This window comes from Lepidothrix coronata, unplaced genomic scaffold (genome assembly GCF_001604755.1).
Source record: "Lepidothrix coronata isolate B3197 unplaced genomic scaffold, Lepidothrix_coronata-1.0 Scaffold29, whole genome shotgun sequence".
In the NCBI taxonomy this organism is placed as follows: domain Eukaryota; kingdom Metazoa; phylum Chordata; class Aves; order Passeriformes; family Pipridae; genus Lepidothrix; species Lepidothrix coronata.
Window position 1 is genome coordinate 6,138,105 of NW_016690209.1, and position 13,002 is coordinate 6,151,106.

Consider the following 13,002-nt stretch of genomic DNA (forward strand, 5'->3'; position numbering starts at 1 on the left):
TCTGGAGCATCTGTTTTCTGAATCCAGTCACAGTTTGCTTTGCACCAGTTGTAGTGACTGGCATTTCTGCTTCTTTAGAGATAGCTCTAACTCCCATTTAGCCAGGCTTACTAAATTTTGTTAAACCTCACAGCAAGACAATGGTCATTTCACACCACAGAGTCACATTGTCTCCTTTCACAGCCTGGAAGAGGAATTCAAGCCCAGCAGCAGAATGCCCTGAAACAAAGCAGTAATACTTTATTCTCACTGCCTAGAGTAACACACAGAAGGGAACCGGCCACAAATCTGCAGCAAATGCAAGCTTTCTTCACCTCAGGTCTGTATTGTGCCATTTTAAGGCCATCCAGAAACGCCCTCAATAGTTAGAAAGTCAGTACAACTAAAAAAGGACTCCTGGAGTACAGGCTCTCTGGCCCAAGGAGCCGGGGAACCACATCCAAAGGTTTTCAAGCACAACATCAGAGCTTTTAAGAACAAGCTAAGTCACATAATTAAAAGGTAATAGTTAAATCCAAGAGCTACCAAAGCACAGGCAGTCTGACAGCTACCAGTCTACTTACAAACTAAAATATTTATATAATTCAAATAATAATAAGCATTTTGGTATGAAGACCAAAACCCACATTATTGCCTTGTAGTTGTCTTTGCATATCAACACTTGAAAGGCCTGGAAGTCAGGGAGTAGCACTATGTAATAAGGTAAAAAATAGCCAGACTGAAAATGCTACTGCACACTCCAAGCTGATGGAGTTGTGTACGTTCCCCAGTCAGCTTCAAAACAGTGGTGACACTTCAGGGCCCTCAGTTCAGGCAGGCTCCCAGCTGCTTGGCTGCATGCCTGTTTTGCTAGCCAACCCAGGAGAGACCATGCCTTTCTCTCCCACCTCAGTCAAGACCAGCTCCAATCTAATACATTCCTGTGAAGCCCAGCCTCAGTTCTGGGCATCTGCCTGTTATTCTGGTTTCAAGATTCCCTGCATCACACAGCCAGTAACACCTTGCTTTTTCAGACCACTGGCCAAAGTTTAAGGATGAAAGTGTTTACTTCAAATTCAGAGCTGTTGTAACTTTACAAAGTTTCCAACTCTCCCCCTCACCAGACAAACAATAAAGTACATCAAGATTATACCTCCTATCTCACCATCTTCCTCTGCTGTTAGCTTTAAATGGTACCCCTTCCTCATGCCACATCCTGGAAAGGGGCTGAGGACAGAGAACAAAAGCTAAGACACTTGCATCGTACCATTCCACCCACACTCCCATTGTTAAAAGGTCCTTCCCAGCATCTCCTCCCAAAAATACCATTTGTTTTCTCAGTAAGGAGACAAAACAGGCAGTATAAGGCATAATAGCATTTGGAGTACTTTGGGCACTCTCTAAAGCACAGTTAAAGCCATGTTCCTGTGTAGAGCTCCCTATGTTAATGCCACCCCACTGGAGCAGTGTGAGCAGGCACAGGGCTGAGGGCCAAAGCAGGAAACCCACAGAGGACATGTTGCAGTGACCACAGGCACTTTCAGCTCTCCCTCTCAGTTCCTGCACCAGATGCTGTAGCAATGTACAGTGATTACAGCCACTTCTGGCAAAAACTGTGATGTACATAAAAGCATATTTTCATTATGCTGTAAAGCCAAGGTCTTTATGATTCTTGCTATGAAGATTTGTAATCCAGATCTGAATTGAGTATCAATTGCTTAAACCGCATCCAAGGCAACGCTTCTAATCCTCTCTTGGGCTAGTATGCTCTATCTTCTTAACAATCTTATCAGAACTACAGGCTGAGCAGGAGTATTTTTGGAGTGCAAGAGTTGCCTGGTTTTACCCATCACATACAGACTGAGCACAATGGTTACAGTCTGGAGTGCTAAAATCAAACTGTGAAGGCACAAGAATAGCTGGCAATAAGCAATTCTGGTATTAAAATAGGGTTTAGCACTCCTGTGGGCTGGCAACTCATCCCACCAGACAAGAGTAGTTAAATCTGTTCCTCTGACACTGTCAGTTCGTGCTATGACGCTGGGAGAAGTTTGTATTGGAACATCTGAGAAATGAAACCCAGGTTGTCCAACATCTTCAACATGGGAGTAGGTAAAACCTGGAGTCTCAGGAGGAATTGATGTGGGTGTGCTGCTTTCCATGTCAAACACTGCTGTTACAGAAATCTCCCAAGATGATCTTAAGTGCTCCGTCACAGGAGACGTCAAGGTCTGGGAATAAGTTGAGCTGAACGTCTGATACGTAATGGCTGTGGTTGGCAGGCACTTCGGGCCATCAATGGTTAGAGCCACAAGAGAAATATTCTGCAGTGCCAGTGGGCTGTGGCACATTAGAGATGGCACATCTTTAACTATCTCCGTGTTCTTTTGGAGCCATTCTCGGAAGCCAAGAATTTGGCAATCACATTTCCAAGGGTTGTCGTCAAGAACAACTTCTTGCAGCTCAGGTAAAGCGGCAAAGAAGTCTGCAGGAAGAGACTGCAGCTTAGTACTATTCAGGTAAACCTTCTGGAGGTGCTTGAGATTATGAAAGAGGTCTCTAGGAAGAACCTCAAGCCTTGTATCAAAGAGGGAAACGTTCTGCAGTTTCTGAAGGCTCAGAAATATGCCCTCTGGCAAACTGGAAATATTGTTTGTATGCAGAGAAAGGCCTCGTAGTTCATTCAGGCCACTGAACACGTTCTTAGGAAGAACCGTAAGCTCTGGATTAAAACTCAGCACAAGAAGCTCTAAATTTGTCAAGTTACTGAACACAAAATCTGGTATCGTTGGGAGCTTTGTGTGATACAGCCACAGGCTACCAAGATGCCTCATTTCTCCAAACAGTATTTCTGGAAGAGACTTCAGTGGGTTCCTGTATAAGGTCAGTTTACACAGGTCATGCAAGTGCAAAAAAAGCCCAGAAGGCAAAACCTCAAGCTTGTTTCTGGAGAGCGTCAGGCGCCTCAGTTTGTGAAGACAATGAAATGCATCAGGGGCGATGGACTGGATGTTATTGCAATGCAGGAAGAGTTCCTGCAGCTCCGTCAGGTTATCAAACATACCAGACTCTACTGAAGACAGCCTGTTAAAATATAGCATCAGCTTCTCAAGTCTGGCTAATGCACTGAATATATTTCTAGGCAGTGCTGCTAAGTAATTTCTTGACAAGTTCAGTACTTTGAGTTTGGTAAGATTCTTCAGCACGTCACTAGGAAGTGCTGTTAGTTGGTTTTTGTTCAAGTAAAGTTCCTCCAAACTAGCTAGTTTGTCAAACAGATTTTCCTCGATGGATTTCAACCTGTTACTTTCGATGATCAATTGCTGAAGCTGCACCATGTCATCAAACACTTCTGGAGGAAGTTCAACAAGCTTATTATCTAGCAGTTTGAGGATTTTTAGATTTCTCAACCCTTTAAAAGCCATTGGTGAAACCAGAGAGATGTTGTTTGAAGACAAGATGAGATGCTGCAGTTCCACCATCCTAGAAAAAACATCCTGCAAGTACGGCACATTAGTGTTCGTTATGTGGATTTGTGTCATGTTGCAAGGCAGATTTAAAGATGCCAGGTCTTTTATGTGGGGACCCGAGCAATGAATTGCATTTTTTGAAGAGCAGTCACACTTCTCAGGACAAAATGATGCATCCAACTGGAAGAAAAGCTTGATCATCAGTGACAAACGGAACACCAACATCCTTGTTGAAGTGCCAGAAACATTAGCTGTTACAAGAGATAAGAGAGAGTCAGGATTTGATCACAAGTAGTTAATAACTTAGCAGCTCACAAAGACGTGTGATTATATCATAAAACCTGCAAATGTGTGCAAAATTTCTCTTGGCTTGAAAGCAAACTTCAAAATCTCTGTTACTGCAAATATTTATAAGCTGCTCAGCTTACACTGAGAGGTACAGATAAAGGTCTTTTGTAAATCAAGTATTCCTTGTTTATGTTTGTACTAGTCAAGTATAAAGAAAGCATATAAAAACCATGATGAAACTCTAAGTAGTCATAAGATATGTATTTATTTGAACAGAAAAGCATTACAAAATCACAGAATGGTTTGGGTTGGAAGGGACCTTAAGGATCATCTAGTTCCAACCATGGAGTGGGAGGGACACCTTCCACTAGACAAGGTTTAGTACATTACACTAAATTACATGCAGAAAATATTTTTTAAAAATTATCAAAAGGTCCTGCACCCACAGTATTTTTCTATTGTGGGTTATCTGAGGTTTAAAAATAAAGTTTAGCCTGCAAAAACAGATAATGGAGGTAAAAAGGGCATCTTATATTTTAAGTGGCAAAAAGCAAAACAGCACAGTTCAGTTAAATCATGTCTCAGCATTTTCAAGTGATCTCTTCTTGGAACAGCCCAAGAACACACAAGAAGCAACAGGCTATTTTTGACATAGCCTTAAGTAACACACAAGAGCCCACGTGGCACAGGACAGTAGTGAGCCTCTGATAACCAACAAGTCTCATTTCAACAGCTTAATGCAACACCAAGTTATCCCTGGTATTAAAAATACAGTGAAATGAGAGGAAAAAAGTGCCACGAAGTTAGATAGAAAGTTGTAGCAATACAGGTAGATCTGCCTGAAACATACCACAAAGTTGGAAAGTTGTATAGATTTCCAAACAAAAAAAGGAACAGGAAAGCAATCATTGTAGCTATAAACGGTAATATTTAAAAGAGCAAGTTAAACAGAAATCCAGTCTAGAAATACTTCCTTAGTGAAATCAAGAAGTCCAAGTGCATCATAAACCTGGATGTCAAACACCTGGTTGAGCAGCAGGATAAGCAGCAGCTGGGACAGCTGGAATAGCTAGACAACTTCCACAGACATAACTGGAATAGCTGTCTTCTGCATCAGGAACACTGTGTGAGAGGAGGACTTCATCCCAACATACCCTTTTCCAGGGGCAAGGACGAAGGTCTCTCATACCAACCCCACAGACAGACATGGGTACAACTCCCATCATTTAAGTCAAGGGGAACAGCAGAGCTTCTCATGCACCTGAACTGCTGACAAGAACATACCATACCATACAGACCCGAAATAGCTGCAGATCCAAACCAGCTGCTGCATTAAAAAAAAAAAAAAATCAAAAGGGAGTGCTTAAAAAGAAAAAAACAAACTTAAAAAAATTTTGTTTAGGTTCAGAGTACTGAGGTCTGGTAAAATCTGCATCCCTTCCTCGGGAAGGGAGGGACAGGGCATCCACTGGTATCAACTACCAGCAACACAGTGCCACAAAACAAGATCTTACTGGGCCTTCCACAGCTCACTGAATGAGACGTGCATCACAAAAAGAGCACAAGATGTCACTCTTCCAAAGGTCTTTTTCCATGTCAAACAAGAATCTTTCAGAGAATCTCACCCTCCTAGTAATCTGCACCCTCCAAACTGACTCTCTCTCAGAGACTAGTGATGCTTCTACCTCAGTAAACTTGTAATCCAGCCAATCCGCCACGAGTGGCATCCTCCATGCAGAAACAGACTAAGAAATTTCTGTTTCAAGCTCTGACTGGCATCTCAACCTGCACCAACTCAATGCAAGACCACAGCAGAACTACAAAATTCAGTGAGACAAGAGAAGTAAGGACATAGAGAACCAAACAGGGGAAAAAAACCCCCTGAAACTGTTATGCTATAGACTGCAAATGCAGGTCCCTCAGAGGGCATGACTGCAGGCCAGAGTCTGTAAAATAAGAAACAGGATAACACTTGATGTCTGTTTTCCTGGTCTCATAACGAAAGGTAGGAGTATACAACAAGACAAGGTTAGAGCTCAGAAGTGCAGAAAGTGCTTGTTTTTACAAGTAAACAATGAAATGGTTGAAATTCTTTGCAAGAGATGAAGGCCACACACGTGTGTGACTGGCACAACAACTGGATAATCCTAGGGGTCTCAAACATCGAGAGCTGCTGACGGTGTTTTTGAAGAAATATTTAGATTTCCATAACTGAAGATTTTAACAGTACAGAATACAGTAACATCCACAATAAAGGTCATAACTATACATTCCCGTGTATGAGAATTTTCTCAAACCCTCACGTGAGACACCTGGCATTCCAGAAAGGGCACCAGCCTGGCTGGTCATTTACCACCTTCTGATCTACAGCCTTTCCCTTTCTGCCACGCCCTTAATGTTTCTCAAGACTACAAAAGGATGCCAGAAGCAACACATGAATACTGTTACTATATTAAAAGTCTCAAATCAGTTTTGAACTTAGTTTCACAGAACACTGAGCACACGTATCACTTACAGTGGGTGCTTACCTTTTTCACTTTCTTCCAAGTTCCTAAACTCACAGAAGCATGAGAAAGGAATTTTGAGCTGTATCTTAGAAACTTAACTGCTTTTTAGAGGAACTTACTGGGAGCATAGCAGGCAATCAGGCTTCACTATGACTCTGCACTTTAAATGGGAAGCAAACCAGCAAAACGCATCCTCTAGATAACACTTTTACCCATATTTGCCCAACTACTGGGAAAGGCCAAAGAATATTTTAAGCTTCAGAGCAGATTTTTGCCTACAATTACTTCTGCAAGCAACCAACTTCCATAGGTTGTATGAAACTCCAAAAGTACAATTTGAGGCCACTCACAGAACAGGAGAAAGTTTTAAGTCACATGCACAACGGCACAAAAACCACTTGTAGCTTCTTTTGACAGTGATATTGGAGTATGGGCTTCAGTCAACCCAATGCAAATCTGGTGAAGTCAGAAATCTACATTTCCATGCAAACTGTGATCAGAAATTTCAAATTTGTTAGACAGGTTCACCACAGTCTGCTACACAGGTGCATTAGGTTTTAAAGGAGTGGACACACCCACTTTAAACAACCAAGCGATTGTACCTTCACAAAGCTGCTCTGACTTACTTTCTTGCAGGATTGGAGTCAAAGAAATTTCAGTAAGGAACTAATTTTTTTTTTACTTAATGCTTTGGCTAAGCATTCCAAGGTCGACACATTTGGTTTCTGGTTTTAACTCAAAGTCTTCTGGAGTGACAGGACAACAAAACCTAGAACCTGAAAGATTCTGAAAGAGAAAAGTGAAGTTTCAAAAAGCTAAGTTTCAAAAATAGTAGCTTGAAATTGAAAGATTAAGTTTCTGTTATTAAGTGACCAGCTATTTCAAGTATTTTGTCTTCAAATTTAAAATAATGTGCTCTGCCAATGAATGTTTTAATGGAAGGTGAGCCCAAAAATGGAAAAGATTTCTTCATTTCCATGTGATTTTTCTGAAGATGACCATGACAACAGTAACAGCTCACAACCAGGAGCATTTGCCCAAGAGTCTTTTCAAGATCACCTCCCACGTGTCAAAGAACAGAAGGAACATCTGAACAACAGAAGGTGGAAACAAGTTGCTATCACATGGACAAGGTCTGGCTTTAAAACAGCTCTTATAAACCACCAGGTAAAACTATGGTCAGTATGATCCCACTGCAGAGCAGAACACTGACACACAGCATGCAAACTTCTCCACCCCCACCTTCAGAAATACAGAGGTGCTGATCAAGATACCCATGACGTCAGTGGGAATAAGTCTCTGCTCTTCAATGAGCTTTAGGTCTAATTCTATACAGAATAATTAAAAACAATTTCATGAAACTAATGAAAGGAGTTAAAATATCTGTTCATTTTAATTTTATTTTCAAAGAGCTTCAGTCACAAAAATGATTTACAAGTCTATTTACAATTCTATTGTACAGTTATTTATGTATGCCTCTTGACAACAGGGTACCATTCTAGAGCAGCAATACATATTTTAAATACAAAGATGTAGTATCATTTCAGATCTAAAAATAAAAAGGAAGCTGAGCTTCTAGAGAGTGCTGTAATGATGAACATTTTAATCTGTGTTAGGCTTGAGGAATTCATGACAAACTGAGTAGTTTCTGATTCACATAATTATTAAACAAGCTGCAGTTTGTTGAAAATAGTTTTAAAAACCTGAAGCTTTACTGTATAAAATTAACATATTCAAGACTCTAAAAATTGTCAAAAACCCACAGCTTTCCCTTAGACATACAAAAACCTAAGTTTACAATTCAGAATTTCATGGGAGAAATCCTACAGGACTTGAGCTCTCTCATTTTGTGATGACCAACATAAGCGTTAAAAATTTGCAGCATAAAAAGGACTCCACATCTGCTTAGTATTATACTGTATACACATATACAGTACAGGATTATTTACCCAATTTGGGATGACCGTTCAGCACAACCTTCATGAAGAAAGAAAAAAAATAAATAGAATTAAAAATCCAACAACTTTTTAAAAGTGCAACAGTAAGAGTTTCCAATTTGAAGTTACGATGAATATGGACAGTCAGTTCTGTGGGTGTTTTAGCTGCTTCAACTCAAGCATTATTTGCAGCACTTTCTTTTTACAGTAGATTTAGTTCTATAGTACATGAAACTAGAGTTACTGCTAATTGAATCTGAAGGGAAAAGAGAAAAAAAAACTTTAAAAATAACCCTGAGGGATATACAATTTCATGATCTTGCAATTTATTTCTAAAAAGTAACATTTATTATTTAGCAATTGCTCTTCTGGATAGACCAGTCCTTTAAGTATGTGCATAAATAATATTTAAAAATCAGTAATATTTACAAATCCTAATACATCAAAATAAAATACGTACAGATTAAAGTCTGCATACACAAATAATTTAATAATAAATCAAACTCCTCAACATAAGGCCAAAATATACAGCAGGAAGAAAATGTCTACCCAGTATCTAGTGGAGCTCACTAAATTGGTCTGTTCACCTGAATTTAGACTTCCAAGATGAACACTAGAAGAGATTTTTTCACTACAGAACGAATTTCATCTTACTTCAAAACAAAAACTGAATACACTAGTGCAGATCTAGTTTGCTGCATTTCTGAAAACCAGAAAAACTAAACTGCTCAAAATGAGAAAAATTATAGGTGGTTAAACTCAGCTCTTGGGCAGGAAGGCATAAATCCCAATAATTGCAGAAAATGCAAAAGCTTATTTTGTGGCTGAACTTGCAACAACAAGAAGGATTCTCAGAAAAGCTGATTTATTATTTTTGACTAAGCGTCAGAGCTCAAGCATGCAACCTCAGGAACATTTACCAACCCTGAACGCAGACCTTGAGGAAAACAGCTCCCATTTGCAAAATATTCAAGTTTACTGTGCTCATGACCCATTAGTCACTCAATTGAGAGCCACTTGGCAATTTCAGTATTAGTAAGAGTTCCCTAAAATGTTCTCTGAAGATAAGCCTACCTTAACAAGCTGTTTCTTCCTCACTTTCTAGGTAAGTCTAATAAACTAGAATAAGACTGGAAAACTACCTTTAGAAACCAAATAAGCCGAGAGAAATTATCAGATTAGGGAAAGTATTAAGCAAAAGCATATAAAAGGGAAAGACACAAATATTTTCTTTGACTTCTCATGGAACAGCAAATCTAAAATGGTCAATGAAACGGAAAGCAGAAGCGTATGCGTTTAAAGGTAAGTCACAGCTCCCAGGTCCAAGATGCATAGCTTCACAACATTTTTGAACTAAAATATTATTTTTCTTTAAATCTGAATACTACTTATGCAGCTAAGAGTTATTCTTCATCAGTTATTCCATGCTACAAAGATTTTGTAAAATCAACATCGGCAGAAATTAGTCAAATGATTCAAGTTCATGACTAATAAGTTTATCCAAGTCCACAACAGCAGACTCCTTAAAAGCTACCAATGTTGTTCAATGTTTACGACCTTAAGAAGCCAGGATAATAAGAACATTGTCCTGTTGAATGAATGCTAAGAAAACCACTTCCCCTTTACTCCCGCTCCACTCCTCAAAAACAAGCAACAACAATAAAAAAATCAGGAAGAGTTGACAGCTGGACTGGAGATAGTACACCATATGCATACTATTTCTGAGGAGCAAGTTCTAATAACTTCAACCTCCAAGTTCTAGGAAAAGGTCTTCCAAACCATTTAGCACCACTTTTAAATTCCCTGTTGGCACAGTACGTTCAACACTGCAGAAACCATAACATGATTGACAACTGACAATAACATGGTTTACAGCTGGACTTGATGATCTTAAAGGTCTTTTCCAACCTTAATGATTCTAAGAGCAGCAGGGACACTGTCCATACTGCCTTACAGAACAGCACAAGGGAATTAGGCCTTATCCGAAAAATTCCACTCATTAAAACAAGGCTGGAATGGAATTGTCTCCACAGGAATTAAAAAAAAAAAATCCAAAAACCAACAAGACAACCCAAGGAAAAAAAAATCCCTAACATCAAAACCTCAAATTCCATCATCAGAATACACACATTTCAAAACAATCCCAGCCAGCCAGTGAGTTTGGAGCCCTCATTCCATGACTACTCTAAAGAACCTGACTTCCTTCTCTAAAGGATCTCTACAGAATTGTGACTTCTTCAGATCGCAGATGCCCTCCCAAAGCTTGGTGGTGTCTGGACCAGTCAGCTGCATCTGGTCAAAACAGATGATCATTTATCATCTTCCCAAAGACACTAAAGACTTTTCTAAACATTTACGAAGTTGTCGATGGTTTGGAAAAGTAATTTGTGGTTTAAAAAAAACAAACAAACCAAAAGTTTTAAGCCTTGCAAGTGAAAACGATGCCTGCCTCTACATCTTTGCAGACCTATTTTTCTAGTGGTCTTGTGTTCTGATACTGCCTCATGGCAAGATGATGCATGCCTACCCCAAGTGCTTAAGCAGCATTAGTGGTGATGCAAGCTTTTCTTTTTTTTTTTTTTTTTTTTAAATAAATAAAATCCGCTTAAGCCTTATAGTTCTGCAGCAAGACAGATTTTAGCTCAATTTTCTTTTAATTTTCTTTCATACAGCTACATATAGCAATGAAGACACTGGCAGACTCTTTGAAATGCCCGTGTTCTTAACGTGCACAAATCCCAGGCGTGGGCATGTGAAAATCCACCTCCCCCCTACTCCCATTTCCCCTGCAGCAGTAACTCTGGCCTTACTACTTCAAGGTATATAGGAACATTATCTTGAGATTTACAAATAAAACATGGTCCACAAAGGGATAATCCAACCCTTCTGCTAGAAAAAGCAAAGTCTAAGGAAAAATGCATAGCTAATGTAATAAAATATGACATAGAGGAAAGTATTTAGATTCTCCAGCCTTCCTTCTCCAAAAACTTTAGGGTGTAGCCAAATGCCTCCTCCTCTAGAGGCCACCTAAGCCCTTCCTTGGGGTTAGCTAGAACAGTCAAGAACCCACTTGAAAGCAGTGTGCTTTCTTCTTAAGGACAGACCATATTGCTTCTACAGCATTCTGAATTCTGCTGTGGCAGACTAAAAAAACTCAACTTAAAACCCAAACATTACACCTGGAAAGACTTCTTACTAGTAGGGACAAACTTAGAGGTACACACACCTAAACTTTAGAACCATTCTGAGGCACAAAGCTTTTCTTCAGTCAGGATAAAAAAAAGCAACCCAACAACAAAAAAACAACCAAACAAAAAACAAACACCGAAAAAACAAAAGCATGACAAAGCACCTCTAGTACAACCATGAAACCATTATATCATAGGGTGTACATGAACACATGCCCAGGTAAGCAGGTTAGAACAATGATTAAGATACTCCAGGCAAATAATGTGAATCTGTTTTAACTGCCCTGCAGTTTAAACCTTCAAATGCATCTCATTTAGGAACAATGAAATTTGAAAGAAGGTGGAAGGAAACACAATCATTTTGTTCTGCCTAAGGTAACCTACATTTTTAAAATGTATAGCCATAAGATGTCTGGCTCTGAATTTTGTATTCAGAGAGACAAAACAGTTGGAAATATCTGCATTAGAATTTGACATTTAGCACACTGCAATTTCAAATAAAGCCTTAAAATTACATTCTTCTGCATACTACTAAAAATACATGCCACCAAGATCCACTGCTATGTTACAGTGATGATTTGATATGAACCATTTTCTTGGGATGGAACTTTCGCTTCTGTTGTTGTCCTGGGTTTTGGTGGCCATTCTGGATCAAACAGCAGTTCCTGAGCTAGGTGCATATACTTCGCTTTTGGTGTCTTCTCTCTACAGCCAAACAGGGAAGAGAGGAAACAGACTCCACAACGGTCCACAGCCTCCTGCAGAAGTGAACAGATTTGAAAACTGGATTACAGTAGGAAAAAAACCCAAACAACTAACAATACAGTAAATCACTAAAAGAAAAACATTTATTTCAGTCTCTAATTTACTATTTCATTGTCACATTGGACCTGTAGTACAGAAACTCTTCTTTTGTGTCATCTCTTCTACAGTATGGTAGCCATGACATTTAAAAAACATTAAGAAAAAACAAGTATTCTGCATTATCATAACATCTAAGACCACCAACAGCTTTTATGCATACTTTATAACAGTTTCAATAATCACAGATAGAACAGGGAACATTAAATGATTTTACTACTGAAGAATAGAAGTCTGGTCTAGAAAAAGCAAATTCCCAGAGTCTCAAGACACTTCTTCAGCAATGAATTTTTAAACAGAAAGCAGCCAGCCAGCCAAAAGTAGCAGAATTTAACTTGCTGATACTCTGAAACTCCAGCACTGCAGGTATTAAATTACACAAATTACTGAACTTAAGTCTTCCTTCCTATTTTTCCTCACCCAGTCTTAAATGTGTGTAACTCAGTCAGCTGGGGAAGAGAAACACCATTCCTCATTCCTGAGAGTGAACCCCTCTCATGTCTCAGAGAGCACCTACAGACTGCAGGGCTGACATTTTAATGGAGGAATATTCTATAGTTTTCATCATGCTAAATTTCTATCAATTTGTGAACATGAGCCTTAAGAGCAGTTTCCATTCTTCAGTGAACATAAAGCAATTTGTTCTTCAACAGCCTCAAAAGGACAAATGTAAATCTGAATACATTAAATAAAATTTAGTGCTGAGAAATAAACCATTGTAATTCTAGCAAGCACAAATGTACAATCAGACAAAAGTAATAAGCCAACAGGC

General features: G+C 39.2%; 2 protein-coding genes across 4 annotated transcripts in view; both read right to left on the bottom strand.

The window, feature by feature from the left end:
* Window positions 1-354: 354 nt before the first annotated feature.
* On the bottom strand, window positions 355-4,413 carry LOC108495226 (platelet glycoprotein V-like). The gene is made up of 2 exons (XM_017810685.1): window positions 4,408-4,413; window positions 355-2,943 (listed from the first exon to the last, which is right to left on the bottom strand). Exon 2 carries the CDS (start codon window positions 2,811-2,813, stop codon window positions 1,749-1,751), a length of 1,065 nt encoding a protein of 354 aa, XP_017666174.1. The 5' UTR covers window positions 2,814-2,943; window positions 4,408-4,413; the 3' UTR covers window positions 355-1,748.
* Window positions 4,414-6,955: 2,542 nt separating this feature from the next.
* Window positions 6,956-13,002, bottom strand: part of ATP13A3 (ATPase 13A3) — a 42,122-nt gene continuing 36,075 nt past the window's right edge. For 2 of the 3 annotated variants that reach the window (XM_017810684.1, XM_017810682.1), the window contains one exon: window positions 7,610-12,127. In XM_017810684.1, coding sequence (XP_017666173.1) covers window positions 11,930-12,127 — 198 coding nt within the window. In that variant the 3' untranslated portion in view covers window positions 7,610-11,929. Of the gene's footprint in view, window positions 7,031-7,609; window positions 12,128-13,002 lie in introns of those variants that run through there. The other variant, XM_017810683.1, reaches the window with a different exon arrangement.

Excerpts from the sequence above, each read along its gene's own strand:
- LOC108495226 (XM_017810685.1), bottom strand. The coding sequence starts at position 2,813 with ATGAGGCATCTTGGTAGCCTGTGGCTGTATCACACAAAGCTCCCAACG.